The sequence below is a fragment of the Xenia sp. Carnegie-2017 genome, unplaced genomic scaffold (genome assembly GCF_021976095.1).
Source record: "Xenia sp. Carnegie-2017 unplaced genomic scaffold, XeniaSp_v1 HiC_scaffold_1, whole genome shotgun sequence".
NCBI lineage: Eukaryota > Metazoa > Cnidaria > Anthozoa > Malacalcyonacea > Xeniidae > Xenia > Xenia sp. Carnegie-2017.
Window position 1 is genome coordinate 7,171,191 of NW_025813402.1, and position 15,357 is coordinate 7,186,547.

The 15,357-nt window shown below is 35.2% G+C and overlaps 2 protein-coding genes and 1 long non-coding RNA gene across 7 annotated transcripts; 1 reads left to right on the top strand and 2 right to left on the bottom strand.

Moving 5' to 3' along the window:
- Positions 1-204: 204 nt before the first annotated feature.
- Positions 205-8,435, bottom strand: LOC124455068. 5 transcript variants are annotated; one of them, XR_006951746.1, is made up of 10 exons: positions 8,281-8,435; positions 6,763-7,008; positions 5,086-5,493; positions 4,593-4,958; positions 2,669-3,010; positions 1,719-1,893; positions 1,493-1,552; positions 1,344-1,385; positions 745-1,132; positions 205-711 (listed from the first exon to the last, which is right to left on the bottom strand). XR_006951746.1 is itself a non-coding variant. In XM_047005968.1 (9 exons), the coding sequence occupies exons 1-9, from the start codon at positions 8,351-8,353 to the stop codon at positions 853-855; spliced, it is 1,989 nt and encodes a 662-aa protein (XP_046861924.1). In that variant the 5' UTR covers positions 8,354-8,435; the 3' UTR covers positions 205-852. The 5 variants fall into 5 exon arrangements, 4 of the variants coding, with proteins under 4 accessions (XP_046861924.1, XP_046861860.1, XP_046861795.1 ...); XM_047005968.1 differs by having other exon boundaries at positions 205-1,132; positions 2,669-3,012; positions 4,598-4,958; XM_047005904.1 differs by having other exon boundaries at positions 205-1,132; positions 1,719-1,890.
- A 1,585-nt stretch (positions 8,436-10,020) lies between these two features.
- Positions 10,021-10,521, bottom strand: LOC124455604. The gene is made up of 2 exons (XR_006951954.1): positions 10,311-10,521; positions 10,021-10,139 (listed from the first exon to the last, which is right to left on the bottom strand). It is a non-coding gene; the product is annotated as an uncharacterized LOC124455604 (long non-coding RNA).
- Positions 10,522-11,028: 507 nt separating this feature from the next.
- LOC124455424 (glutamine synthetase-like) lies at positions 11,029-15,227 on the top strand. Its single transcript, XM_047006095.1, has 6 exons — positions 11,029-11,167; positions 12,881-13,075; positions 13,206-13,383; positions 13,872-14,099; positions 14,324-14,490; positions 14,589-15,227. Exons 2-6 carry the CDS (start codon positions 12,900-12,902, stop codon positions 14,911-14,913), a joined length of 1,074 nt encoding a protein of 357 aa, XP_046862051.1. The 5' UTR covers positions 11,029-11,167; positions 12,881-12,899; the 3' UTR covers positions 14,914-15,227.
- The last annotated feature ends 130 nt before the right edge of the window (positions 15,228-15,357 follow it).

Here is a 15,357-nt window from a genome sequence, read left to right on the forward strand (position 1 = left end):
ATGAGGTACTTTGTATATATGGCGACCGAACCTATCCTTTGGCTTTAGGTCTTCACAATTAAACCCTTTACTTCCCAAGTTTTTTGTCCCTTTGAGTTTTGGATGGTTTCCTTGATGTTGTCATACGGCAACGCTGGGAGACAAAGAGTTAAAAGGCCAATTAAAACCCACATCATATCACATGTAACACACGTGACAAAGTGCTGTCGTGCTTGCTTTCCTTTAATGCTAAAATGATAAATAAGCAATCGCAAACGTCGTAAGAAAAAAGAGATATATACGTACAATGACATTTCAGCTATAGAAGTATATTATTTATGCAATGATTTATAAATAATGTTAGTAAGTTTTGAATTATTCATCGTCAATTATTGTACAATTAAAAAAGTTGAACTAGTAATTTATTGCACGACAAAAATCCAATTCAAGACGTTTAGTTGTTTAAAACCAAAAAATCGTCAAGCGTCAGTTAAAAAGGCCTGACCATATCATGTAAACCTATGTACGAAAGTATCCAAACATACGCCTGTATTCTAAAAGCTTACTCACACTCACAGTCATTGAGTGGGGCTTTAAAATCGCCTCATAACTTACTCCACAAATTACTTTTCCATAAATCTTGCCATCGATGGAGAAATAAGTTTGCGATTGATTTGTGAAAGAAAGATCTCTATATGTCGCACTCAGTGAGTGTGAGTGAGCAAAAACGAGCACGCTATTTTACGTAGAATGTTTTTCTATAAGTGACGTTCATTAAATGATACGATTATACAAGATTTCGATTAAGACCTCTGAACAACCTGTGCTCTACGTCAAATTTCATCTGTTTGATAGAATTTCTCTATTGGACATTCATACATCGGGCTCAGTGTAAACAACCTCTTGATTCTGAGATGTATCGGGTTCGGCATACTCGTTAGAGCCCCCGGGGGAAACTCCTGCAGCATACAGCGGATTTTTACTATCTGCAGCTCTGTATTCATTTACGTATATAGAATGATCATCTGTGGAGGAATACAAAGCTGTCGACTCCCCATCATCAGCAGGATGATAGATAGGATTTCTCCCTTCCTTACATATTTTTGAACCGGAATTCCATATTTTCTCTTGAGGGGATGATGGAACAGCGTATCTACAATAAAAATATGTAAAATACTATTTTTTGGTTAAAAGTTGTGGAAGAAAGTTACTTTGATATTTTGAAGTGTGGAGTGAAGTTGCTCATCTGACAAAGGCTTTATGACTTAAAGGAGATATTCCAAAGTTAAAATTCTTGAGATGCAAGTCTCACTTAATCCTTTCATACAATATACTTCTCTGTTTAAATGAAAATATTTTCTTACTCGGTGGATTCGTCATTTTTGCTCTTTGTTCTGGTTTCCTTCCTAAAAAATTTTAAAAAACTGGATTTGAAAATCGCATTGCCATTTTCATGGCAGCTAAATATCTTTGATGAAATTTTGATGAAAAGTATATGCACTAGTTTTCTTACCTAAAACTATAGGATAGATTCGTGGCAAAGAACGTCTTGTTTGTTCCGATCCTTTTCTTTCTATAATCAAGAAGACCATATTATATATTATAGAAATAAAAAAGTTTTATATGTAAATACAAATATGACTGTCGATAAAAGTAAGACATAAGAAATAACACAGCTAAAAGTACATATACTCTCATATAAACACTTAAAGGCGTTTAATGAGAATAAATTCACCAACCTTATTAAGAAGATGATTACAATAACAACAATCACCAACACAAGCCCTGCAATAACAACAGCAACAATTATGTACGTTGTTCGTTGATTCTCTCTACTTTTTGCCCTTTTTTCATGGTCTTGTGTAGTAGAAGCAAAGGTGAAACTGCTGGGTAACGTTGTCGTCTTTCCTTCTTCTACAATAATATGGATAAAAGTGAGTAAAAATGAACAACTATTTTCCATTGCTACAGAGCAGTACATATTCAAACCAGGTGTACTATTACATAAGCACTACAATATCTTTAATTGTAAAACATGATTTTTCTAAGTTCCACGTTTATCCAATTGTGGAAATATGTCTTACAAAATAAATCAATATTTAACTTTTGTTTTTAGCTGATGTTGTAGCTAAGCTAACTTTATTTTTAGCCGTTTTACCATGAAACTACATGTTTATTTATCAGTCCGCCAATTTTACGTTTATAAAAAGTTGGGAAGAGTTTAGCACTACTACCACACGGTTCCGTCGCCCTATGAAATAAGCGATTGAGAAATTGGATTTGAATGAATGAGAAAAAAAATTAGCACTTCTAGTTTGCAATAACTCTGGATTACGCATAGCCAAATCCATTTTTTTCTGTTACTCGCAAAAAACTCAAATATACAAGCATGTTCATAATTTATCCCTTTTTGTCTAATGATTGGCGTAGCCAGCCTCAAAACTTGGAGGGTGGGCATCATTCATATATTGGTATCTGTAATAACCATTGATTTCGAAAGAAAATATTAAAGCAGAACATTCGTATGTAAACACGATTGAATGTAAAAAAATGGAGTTTAACTATCGGCGATCAATATTGCTATATTGTCATAGAAAATTCTGTTGCACTAGGTATCAACCATGCATACTTAAAATATACATATATGGTCTATCACGTTTTCATCGTTTTGAACAAGTTTTTGATTAACCTGTTGGTCTTGGTTGATTGTTGTACTCCAAAACAAAATCCGTTCTTTTATAATTAACAAACTTCAGTAAAATGTAGATACTGTTGGTTGATGACACCAGCGATGTGTTGTACTTGGAGTTTTCAAAATATCTTCTCAGGAGAGGTGCACTGGAATTTATTCCATCGTAAATTGTGAGGTCGTCATCACCGACATTTAACATTGAAAAATTCAACATAATTATGTTATCCACATCAACAGTTATCAACCACGAACAATTTGAGCGACGAGGATAACCAACAGGCGTGTCAATTATTGGTGATTTTAAGGTGCCAGAATTTTCAATGACGTCGCGATGACAGACTAACGTTAACAAAAATTTGAATTTTAAGATAATTTTATCTAATCATCCTGTTGTTGATAATATAAAACTAAACAGGTCCTAAAATTGAGGACCTTTGCAGTATAAAGAACAATGAACAAATCCCAAATCATTCGCCTTTAAAATCATAAATAAAATTGTACGATAATAGTTTTTGGAACTCTACTGAAAGTTTTTTATTACACCAGTAGGAATCTCTTTTTCTTTTAGTTGATAAAAATAATTGTGTGCACGGATACTTTGAGTAAACACAATGCTTCCTATGTTTAATAAAAAGTTTGAGAAAACATAATAGGTAGGAGATCAGTGCACCCTTAAATCATTCCCATCTTAGCATAAGTACATCCATATATGATGAAATATTTTTTACTTTAAGACTCTGTAAAATCTATTCATCTCTAAGACAAAAAGTGGAAACTTGACAAAGTAGCCTTAAGAAAATGATTGATCTGTAAACTCTCCTAACGTAAAACTCTACCATGTACTCTACCATGTACTCTACCATGTACTCTATCATGTATTCTACCATGTATTGTACCATGTACACTACCATGTATTCTACCATGTACTCTAGCATGTACTTTACCATGTACTCTACCATGTACTCTACATTGTACTCTACCATGTACTTTACCAAGTATTCTACCATGTAATCTACCATGTACTCTACCATTTACTCTACCATGTACTCTACCATGTTTTCTACCATGTACTCTACCATGTTTTCTACCATGTACTGTACAATGTAGCTAGCTTACCATTTACTCTACCATGTACTCTACTATGCACTCAACCATGTACTGTACAATGTAGCTACCTTACCATTTACTCTACCATGTACTTTATTATGCCTTCTACCATGTACTCTACCATATACAGATGTACTCTACCACAATTACAAACACAACTTGTACTTTTTGATCAAGCAAAGCATTAAATATATATTATTTTTCAAATACACAACGACAGTAGCGGATCTAGGGGTAGTCACAGCGAGCAGAAACGAGCAAAATAAATTAAAGCTGCTTAATTTTAAATTCAAAGTACTTTCAGAAAAACACTATTGGTTTTGAATTTCTAAAGAATATAATTTCACCAATTATATAAGAATATAATACCATCCTTGTCTCTGAGAGGCTTAGAAATGTAAATATATTCCAAAATGTGCAGCAGTAATTTATTTTGACTAACCCTAGATCCACCACTGCACACCGCACATTATTGTTTGACAATGTATACCTCCGAGCAATTCTAATAAATTTTTAATTAGCGCAATTAACGGGCGTTTCCCTAGATATTTCTTTCCCTTTTCCTGCGCACCCTATACTTAGACAACGCATATCGGTATAGTTTCCTTTAAATATTTATGTGTGATGTTTAGCAGTCAACTCATATTTAACTCGTTTGACTTTTTGTGGAAACAAGCATACATCATACGCACGTAGAGCATTTACAAAATTGAAAAAGAAACTTAAGACAAAAAATGCGCGCATATGTAGCTATCAGCACACGAGAGGTCATGTTTTGATATATTATAACATAACAAAACAAATAAGAACAAACCTTCTGCATGCTCGGAATTATAATCAGCATGAAAGTCAAACACACTTTTCAGACGTGAGCCATAGCTACCAGAGTTACCCACGATAAACAAATAGTTTGTTGAAGAACGTATTTCCATTCCTGCAGTTGCATTTTGTCCACAATATTTACCAAGTAGAGGCGAGGTATTATTAGGACCATTGTATATAAAAAGAAATGCATCGTTGCATTGTGGGATATTTAATATCGAGAATTTCAGGGAGATGACAAATGTTTCTGCTACAGTAATTAGCCATGAACAATATTGAGAATGTGGATCCATTTCGTTTTGTGCAATGTTGTATGAAGATATTGAACCACTGGGCCCAATCAATGAATCACGGCAGTCTAAAGTAAAGAAACAATTTCCAATTGGATGAATCTACGTAACAGAGTTTCACTCAGTGATTGAATCATTTCTCTTTATAATTCTAACATTTAAAATTTTCATAATTACTTCAGAAAATACTGTTACCTTTGTAATAACAATAATACAGCTTTGTACGGCTGTTATATGTAGCAGAAGTGTCCTCGAACACGTGATTTCCAGAAAAATAGTCTCTATTGTTATTATGCTCCGTATTAAATAAAATATACTCCATCTGACTTGTTGCCCACATTACCATTTGACATTTGGGAGATAACAATGAACTGGATGTCAACAAATAAAAAGGTTTGATAACTGGCAATTCAATGGAATCATACCAGTTACCATTTGTTTGACAGCAGTAATAAATTCTAGTGTCTCTATTATAGATGCCGTCAGGTAAGTATCCTCCTTTTTTATTTATATTGTACTTGTTTTCATCGTCCCACTTCACAAAGCCATGACTCATACCATTAGGACAGATTGTATTTCGTGACTTGTAAATACAATACGTACCTTTTATAAAATAACACAAAAAGTATCAAAATATCAGACATTTATTCCAAAAGATTGCTAGAGTTAAGGTGAGTTAGGATTGTCACAAACAATAATGTATGTTGTTACAAGTATTGAAACCATGGTGTGACGCAAAACGCGTCAGAAATTGTCACATGTTCAGAAGATGGCAACAACAGCGCAAACTATCCCGTAATTCCAAAACTTTGGCAAGTTCCAGAACAAAAATGAGTTTTATAATTATATATTGTATTATGTTCTCCCTTTTCCCGACCGTTTAAAACAGTTTCAAAACCGAGGAAAATTGAGTTTGGGAACTTGGAAAAGTTGACCATGTTCGCTTATTAGATGTGACCGTGTCTCGAGTCCTTTTAAAAGCTTGTTTTGACTGCTGTTCTTCTGCTTTAAAATGGACTTTAAAAGCTGAGAAGCTGATATCCTGCAGCTGCATTAATGAAACGTTGAATATAAAATATAAATTAATTGCTAATTTTATATTTAATCATTTAAAACAAAAGAATGCGTTAAAATACAATTGTTTAAAATCATCTGACAGAAAACCAATTAATTTGTTTTAATAAAAAGTCCACGAAATAAAAAATTAATCATCAAATTGATTAAATTATTTGTTTGAATCGACCATATATATTATGGTTGTTTGACAAAAAAAATAACCAATAAAATTTGCTCATTACGATCAATTAAAGTTTTGGTCAAAACGACCATATTAAACGGGTTCTCTCAGATACATAGAAACAACCAATTTTTTTCGTCATTTTGACCATTTTTTTAACCAATAAAAATTGGTCGTTTCAACCAATTCCATTTCTTTGGTCAAAACGATCATTTCAAACTGGTTCTCTAAGATGCATCCAAACGACATATTTTATGATGGTCATTTTGACCAATCTGTTTTACAGTATATGTGGCACCTTTTGATGTTCCCTCAAACAAAACCTTTCTCGGAGCGAATTACAAAAATCTATAGCTTGAAAAACAGGTACAAATCTCCCTTAATTCTCCCTTTGGTCCGCTTCTTGCTTCCTAGACTTCATTATAGTTGATTAGTTCTCAAGGCATGAGCAAAAAAGATAGATAGTTGGGGGGGAAGAGCTCATGTTCATATATCCATGTTATGGTTACTCTGTAAAAGACATTGGATTTCAAAAGATATTTAATACGGAAGATCACTCTATATGAATATTGGCCAATCGATAGCTCAAAATATACTTACTACAACAATAGCAAAAAAGTAAAACAGACACTAACCCTTGGGCCAAGATCTTGTTTTCTTATTGATTTGGTTCAACATACAAAATGTTCGATTGATATTTATTCCTGAACGTCTGAATGGAAAGGTAACAGCCATATGATTTTCAACTGACGCTACTGAACTTGGATATCCATCCTCCATATCTTGGAACCTCCATCCCTCACGCCATCCACTTTTCCAATCACCAGGACATCCAGTTTTAGCTTTAGGTAAACCAAAGTTACCACTAGGCCATTGATTGTCTGAAAAACAAAAACTGCTCAAGGGACTTCTAATTTCTTTAAACTAAGGCACAAACGTAAGCACATCTGCTTTTTTACATAGATCTTTTAACAATTATCTCAGGATACAAAAATGTTTTTTGCTAATGGGGTCTGACTTTCCTAAAGAGATCCCTATGAATTAACGCATTTTTAAGTTGTATGTGGTTTTGCATCACTTCGTTTTCACACGCTACTGTAGCTACTTCGGAAGAGAGGATGTGGTCCTTTGCGTGCAAGCATGCATTTATATTAACAAAATTGTGCATCGTCCAAATTCCAACACCGTAGGAGAATGCGCGTGCACGAATGTTTTTTAGTGTATTGACGTTTTTTTAGTAGATTTTACTCCTGAATCTCAACTTTAATGCAACAAGAAAAACTGATGAACGAACTTCGCTTAGACACCATCAAATACCGTCACAGCCCCTACAAATACAAACTACCAATTCTCTCAAAAGCGCGAGTTTACAAACGAAATTAGCGCAAACCACTGATATGTATGCGCAAACACACACAAACACCAAATTTCGGGGATGAAATTTGAAAGCTAATTGCCGCTTACTTTAGCAATGCGGCACAATAATCAAGTATGGCAATATAAATAACATTACAATATAGCCTATTATGCAAGTTGCTCTGTTCGTCATTCATGTTGGCAGACAAAGTGTCCGTCCGGATAAACCTAAAACTTAGCTAGTTTAATTTTAATTTTTATCAGAGCTAATAGCCTAATAGTTTGTCCTAATTTGTCTTTTATAGCCCGATTAACGAACAAAATAACAAAATTTCTCCCAGTCAGTCCAGACGATGTATCGGTGTAGTTAGTACATAAACAGTAAACACAGCCAAAGACTTGCCATACGCGCACGTTCAATTAAATTTATGAAGACCATGAGAGTTGTATTTTTTATAAAACTAAGCAAGAAGTTGAACAGCTTCAGTTTAGAATAAAAAGGAAAGAAACATCGTGATGGGAGACGCTACTACCACCATCCGCTGTAGTTATTGAGAACAATACATATATGCAATGCATATCTACAATATATTTTTACACATTCAGTGTTTAATTTGATGTTTTTAATGAAATGAAAGATATAACAGACGACCATCTTGCATCGCATCAAAAATGTTAAGCAACAACCCAGCACAATCGTTAGTAATAAGTATGTTTCATATTGAAACACTTCTCGGTTAACATGATGCCAGTGAAAGGTTGACAGCACACAGTAGAAATGTAAAATGATACGTTACCATCGTTAGCAAAATTTCCAGAGTCACACCATGATGTTATAAGCACCAGGATAAAATATCGACGATAAAACATCACAAATCGTCCTCCAACAATTAAATTATTTCGGCTGCAAGAGACACATTACGCTTTGTCTTTGTTTACGACGTATGGTAATTCAATCACAATTCACAAATCACAAATGACAACAGGTCAATATAACAAGTGGTAGCCTGCTGCGTCAGTATCAACGGTTGAAGGATAGAAAATTAAGGAGAGTGAGGGATAATAGATAAAGAATAATCGACTGCAAAAAAGTGTATTTGTTTAGGGAAGAAAAATATCACGATATTAGAGGTGAAATTGAATTCGAAGTGCGCGTCGTATTTCATTTTTATTTAATCAATTAATATCCATACTCAATTTTCATATCAAATGGGAGGTGGGAGCAATACAATGGTGATTGTAGGGAGTATTCTGTGACCATGACTTTTTCATAAGTTTTAGTACATAGAGTTGCAAATTGAAATCAGTTGCAATACAGAATTGCTCATTTTGGAGATGAGGGAGAAATCTGACAAAAGTATGTGTAGAAAAATGCTATTTGTTGCACAATACTATTTTTTGTAATATAAAAGCTCAGTGATACTGGCTAATTTTGCCGCCTATCCTTGTTCCTGTCGGAACTACGTCACTGGCTTTGGTTAACTGCGGAACTAATAGTTACAAAAGGCTTTTATCTTGGATTTACAAACAGAACTTTTGATAGATGGAAATTAAGCCTATGAGAGTAACTATGACGCAATTTCCTCAGTTATCTTCATTAAAACTTGGCTCCAAAACTCGGCAACACCCGAAATTTTAGCACACAGTTACATTAGATTGACTGGTCAGTGTAAGCTTTAGGCGACAGATAACAGATCTAGCCAAACTAAGCAAACGCAAATGCAAACTCAATAGCTCTAGACCTTTTATTCATTTCCTTTCAAAGTTTTTATGCTTTCAAAACACGGAATCGTGGTTTGCTAACTTCAGCACCGTCACACTCGTGAATAATGATTCTTACAGTGAATGAATGTACAATTGACGAGTGCCAATAATAAGCAAATTTAATGTCTCTCATCTCACTACGTTGCTCATTGGCGTCAATCCTGTCTTAATTGAGGGGGGGGGGACCATATTCATATATTCTGCTATGCCTGGCTAATTTCTTTTCAAAACAATTTCATTTTCAAAAGAAATCAGCCTGGCATAACAGAATATGTGAATATGGTCCCCCCCCCAATTATCGCAGGATTGACCCCCTCAACAACTGAGTTGTTTCGACATCGATCATGGGAGAAAATGTTTTCAATTGAATCAACGAATACCCTTGAACTCTAGATTGTTTTGAGAAACCTTAAAGAAGATCGAACCCTAGATTGCTGCAACTGGACTCCAACATTTTCAATATCCCGTTGAGTTAATTGAAATTGGTTTGAACTTCGACGAAATATAGCCAGTTTTATCACACTCAGCCTTCTTCTAAAAGCTCGCTCGCACTCACACTCGCACTAACCGAGTCGGCCTCCAAATAAACTTACAGCTATTCAAAGACTATATTGTTACGATGTTATCCAACTTATTGTTTAATACAGGCCGTAAGGAATGAGGAAATAAGGAATCGCCCAATACAATATTGCCTCGCCTATTGTTTAGTCTCAGACCGCTAACATAAAAACAAGAAATGCAGGCGCGTACGATAAAAAGGATCGCTGATGAGAGCAATCTAGTTAATGTCGTCATTGTCATGTTACCTCGATCTATTACATTTCCTATACTTAATTCATCAGTTTGTGGTGTCGTTCAAACTTCAATGAGGTAATCGTCAGTGCCTCGCAGTCTAAAAAAAAATTTCGAACTATAGTTACTGTAATCTAAGTTCTCTCGACAAATAACAATTTCAACACATTTAGCTTATATTTAATTTAAGAGAGTGACGACAGTGCAACTGATGAATTCGTGTTACTGATTGATTGATGTATGAACTTTATATAACCTCGGAAACTCAGACCTCTTTTATTTAACCCCTGCCACGAAGCCGACGTCCAGTGTATCGCGTGAACCCTAAACGGGATGCTGGAAAAAAACAATGAGAAATAAACGCACCACATTACAAATTGCACATGGTATGAGCATGAGCCCTAATGTCAATGTATTTGTGATATGAAAAGTTCGATGTTTGAAATGAACCTAATTTAAGTGGCGACTCGTGTAGATATATATAACCTCAATGCGTATATAGCTCATGCACTTTCATAATCGGTTGGGTTTGTCAATTATCATTACGTAAGTAACTAAGCTGTGATGCACAAATCAAAGCCTTATGGCAGTTTTTGATGAATTTCAAATTTCTCTTTTGCCTTATCTTATCATTACCATGTTAATCACTTTCAACCATTGTCTAAATATATAGGTGTAAATCATGCTGTTGATTAATGCTGATTGACCTTTAACTGGATTGAAATTGAGCATGATATGACTGTTTCCAGCACGTGTTGGAAAAATTTCTAAAAACAAGTAATCTACATTATCAAGCAGTTTACGTCTATAACACGAAACATAAAAAATCTCAACTAGTTTCTTTAAGTTCACTTGTTCTTGTTACAGTATAGGAATAAAATAATTATCAAATTACTTGTGTACACGTGAAACTAAATGAGAAATCGGGCGTGATAGTCAGTAAAATTTATGTTTACATTAGAGGTCACATGACCAGCTGGTTTATTATCATTTGTGACTATTAATGACATATCGCATTTTTCGTGGCTTCAATTGACCACAGTCAGTCGATGCCAGTCATTGCTATCGACCGAAACGTAAGAAAAGTGTGAAGACATTGGAAAAAGGAATTTGTGCTCTTTTTTAAAGGTAAAGTATAATACCGTGGCTGTGAAGGTTTTAAGTAATGAAAGCTTAATTCTTAAGTGCTTGTTCACCAATAGATGAACACTTGTTGATCAAGACAAATTCTGATGTTTAGTTTTTTCATGATTGTGCTGTTGTACGTAGTTCTTAAGTATTTTTACGAAGTTACATAAACAATCATATTCACAGACAGACGGTATAGTCCATTGTCCGTAATACATATTAGAAGCGTTTAATTTAATAAAGTAATTCTGATCTTGGTTGGACGTAATACAATGAGACAAACACTGGTATGAAGCGATTTCCACACTGTGACACCCTGTTAAACAATGCACTATGACATCTCCCTTGCTGACGTTGCATATCAAAAAAATTGATTTTTTTCTTCGAATTGCCATTCAGGTCATACATTCTCACTTATATCATTGCTCAGGCAAATTTCATGTCAAGACAAGTATTTCATTTCCGCACGCGTCGTTTGTCATTTAGTGACTTGTGATAATAAGCGAAGATATTTTGCACAATTGTCCCATCTATGTTCATTCCCAATTGTCCCATGTTCATCGCATGATTGGTTTTACTGCTCATGTTTGCTGTTAGCGGTGTGCTTGTAGCTATTGTGGAACCATGTAAAGGCAGAAATGTGCTGAAAAAACAAAATAAATATTCGGTCGTTAAAAACCATTTACATTTCCGTAAATCTTACTTTAATATTATCAAATTACTTGTATCTATTCCCTTCATTAATAGAAACTATATATTTTTAATTAATCGATCATATATAATTTTTACGGAAAACCAGTCATTTTTCCAAGGCTATGTGACAGCAGATGGCGAAATAAAATATATCGATCCCTGTATAGTTGTGCAGTTGGTAACCATAGATTATTTATGGTGCTCAAGTTTCAGAGCCCATCGATAAAATCTTCAGTGTGTTAGCTACGCGATATATAAATAAAATAAATCACAAAACGTTTCTCAGTGGAATGTATTCCGCACCTAGACAGTACTGTATTTCTAAACTATTCTCACGGGATAGCATAATTGGCTTGAAAAAACACTCAACACAGGAAAAGAATGTGTTGTGCAGATATGCCATGTTGACCCCTGGGTAATACATATTGATCATGTGTAGACCGGTTCTTGTTCATGCTGTGTTAGATAACCTCTCCTGAGGAGTTAATTCTTGCCCTCGGAGAGCATTAATGGAAGGAAATGTTTATTTCGTAGATTGTACTTCTTTCATAATAGAAATGCTGACTAGCATGCAGTGTATCGTACTGCGTGCATGAGCTAATTGGGCAATAATATGTATATGGTATTCATAAATCATCCACCTATTACATTCTTAACTCGCGTGATACGTTGCCACGATTGAGTAAAATCAGAGTATGTGCAATGATTAAACTTGCGATCGGAATAAGCCCACCAAACGTCTATTAAGCAGAAAAAGACACTTTGAATAAAATAACCGGTTGTTGATAATTTACTTAACATAGCAATACAGAAATCGAGTTAAGAAAATTTCTTTACAACCAAGCATGAAATGGTCAGTGACTCACTGGACCATTTCTGTATCTTTGCAACTTCCTAAATTCAGAACTTTCGACTTTAACTTTAATAAACTAAAATACAGCAAGCCAAAGTAAACCAACAGCCTCATTGTTTTGATAAGAAGGTTTTGATGTAGTTTTGCAACTAATTCTGAAATTTCAGAAACCCTCGCTGATTCAAAATGGCAGACTCGCAGAAGTTGGAGAAGTACCTTGAATTAGATCAAGGAGGGAATGTTCAGGTTATGTACGTATGGATTGATGGGACTGGTGAAAACCTTCGTTGCAAAACGAAAACAATGAATTTTGAGCCTAAGAGACCAGAAGATTGCCCGATATGGAACTTTGATGGATCAAGGTAAATATAGCAGTACGTCACTAAGTACAATGAAAAGAAACGTTGGCAGTCCTCGTTCCTCTACCTTCGCACTCGACTGCACGCACTTCAATTTGTTAACAATCTTTCTTACTTCAATTTTGTAATGTAGCACTGGCCAGGCAAGTGGAAAAAATAGCGACGTCTATCTACACCCTGTTGCATTGTTTGCAGACCCTTTCCGACGCGGTCCTAACAAACTGTTGTTGTGTGAGACGTATGATTTTGATAAGAAACCGACAGAAAGTAACTGCAGAAAAAGTTGTAAAGAAGTAATGGAAAAAGTTAAGGTAATCAAATAAATCACAAAACATCACGTTGCGTATGTATACGTATAGCGAGAAACGTTTCTTGGAGAGGATTAGGAAATGAATTATTGGATTAGAATTATTGTTTTCTGGACTATATTTTTCTTAAATTTCAGTGTTTTGCTTTTGATAAAGACATCATGTAAATAATCTACACGTTTATAACGATTTCTTGCATCTTACGTTGATGGTCACGCAACAGTAATCATTTAGTATTGAAATGTGATGTAATCGAGAAGGGTGTAGTGATGACGGAAACAGTAACTGCTGTGAATGTTCGAAGTCTCATTTATCGTGAACATAATCCTCTTGATTTTTGTGTTGCGTTTAGAAATACGAATTCATATGGCCATGTATAACCGCTAAAAAACATAATTCCTCACATAACACATAATTTGACAATTCATTGCAAAATATTATGCGATTAAAACACTTCAACACTATAGACATATTCGGGTCATTATTTACAGGACGCTCATCCGTGGTTCGGCATTGAGCAAGAATATACGTTACTTGACACAAGCAATCACCCGTACGGCTGGCCCGAGAGTGGCTATCCTGCTCCACAAGGTCCTTATTATTGTGGGGTTGGTGCTGGTAAAGTGATGGGAAGAAATATTGTCGAAGCTCATTACAGAGCTTGCATGTATGCTGGAATAAAAATCGCTGGCTCAAATGCTGAAGTCATGCCCTCTCAGGTTCTTTAATTCAAACAAGTCCTAATACACATATCATAAAACACTGATTTTACGTATTTCCACAAGCTATGCAAAATATAGCATTGCTATACGTCATTTAGCCAGCTTGCAGTTCCAGACTCGCTAAGTCGGGAAAATTTGAACTGTTCAAAGGCTATACTTAATCAGATATTCCCACTCGTGTCTTGAATGAAATCTCACAGTGTGCATTTAACTGTTTACAGTGGGAGTATCAAGTTGGTCCGTGTGAAGGGATAGAAATGGGGGATCATTTATGGATGTCAAGGTACATTCTGCTTCGCGTAGCTGAAGAATTTGGTATTTGCGTCACCTTCGACCCGAAACCGATACCTGGTGACTGGAATGGTGCAGGAGCACATACTAATTTCAGGTAAACTATTTCAAGATTAATCAATTGTATTAATGATTACGGCGTGGAAGTAAACTCCCTTCATAAACCTGCATAAACCAATCTTACCATATATTTAGTACCATTTCCATGAGAGAGAAAGGTGGTCTGACGCACATTTACAAAGCGATTGAAAAGCTGTCCAAAATGCACGACCTCCATATAAAGTCATACGATCCCAAAGACGGATTGGACAACAAGCGACGACTGACAGGTCGTCACGAGACTGCGGATATTAATACCTTCTCCAGTGGAGTTGCAAATCGCGGAGCTAGCGTACGCATACCTAGGCAGTGCGCTGAGGATGGTCATGGTTATCTAGAAGACCGTAGACCGGCTGCAAATGCTGACCCGTACAAAGTGACAGAGAGAGTTGCTAGAACCGTTTGCGATGTTTCTAATTAAAACTGAATGAAATTTATAAACTTTTTACGGCAGGTTGAATTAGGATAGATAAGGTTTGATTTTACTTAGATATATTTCTTAGATATATATGCGGATTTTCCTTTATTATGTTTTATAGAAACTAACTATGGTAATGCTGGAATTCAATTAACACTACAATCCATATAGCAAAATTTACGTTCGGCGCTCATATACTAGGTTAACAACTCCATGTCTTTAATTGGTGTGATTAGAATTCTCATTGATACTAAATCTGGTATAATTAGCAAGCAGAATCAATAAAAATCTGGTTGACTTAAATGCATGTCATTAAAGGGTGTTTCCATTTTATTACGGGACAGGTCATAAAAAAATTTCAACCATATGTTCATTAAGAACATCTGGGCTATAGCTATCGGCGAGTGTATAAACTGTCTTATTAATCTGATAACTGAAATGCATGCC

Excerpts from the sequence above, each read along its gene's own strand:
- LOC124455068 (XM_047005839.1), bottom strand. The coding sequence starts at position 8,353 with ATGTTTTATCGTCGATATTTTATCCTGGTGCTTATAACATCATGGTGT. Across the intron at positions 1,386-1,492 it reads AATCTATCCTATAGTTTTAG|GAAGGAAACCAGAACAAAGA; the intron begins GTAAGAAAACTA and ends AAAATTTTTTAG. Across the intron at positions 1,133-1,343 it reads AAAAATGACGAATCCACCGA|ATACGCTGTTCCATCATCCC; the intron begins GTAAGAAAATAT and ends TTTTTATTGTAG.
- LOC124455424 (XM_047006095.1), top strand. The coding sequence starts at position 12,900 with ATGGCAGACTCGCAGAAGTTGGAGAAGTACCTTGAATTAGATCAAGGA. Across the intron at positions 13,076-13,205 it reads TGGAACTTTGATGGATCAAG|CACTGGCCAGGCAAGTGGAA; the intron begins GTAAATATAGCA and ends TTTGTAATGTAG. Across the intron at positions 14,100-14,323 it reads CTGAAGTCATGCCCTCTCAG|TGGGAGTATCAAGTTGGTCC; the intron begins GTTCTTTAATTC and ends AACTGTTTACAG.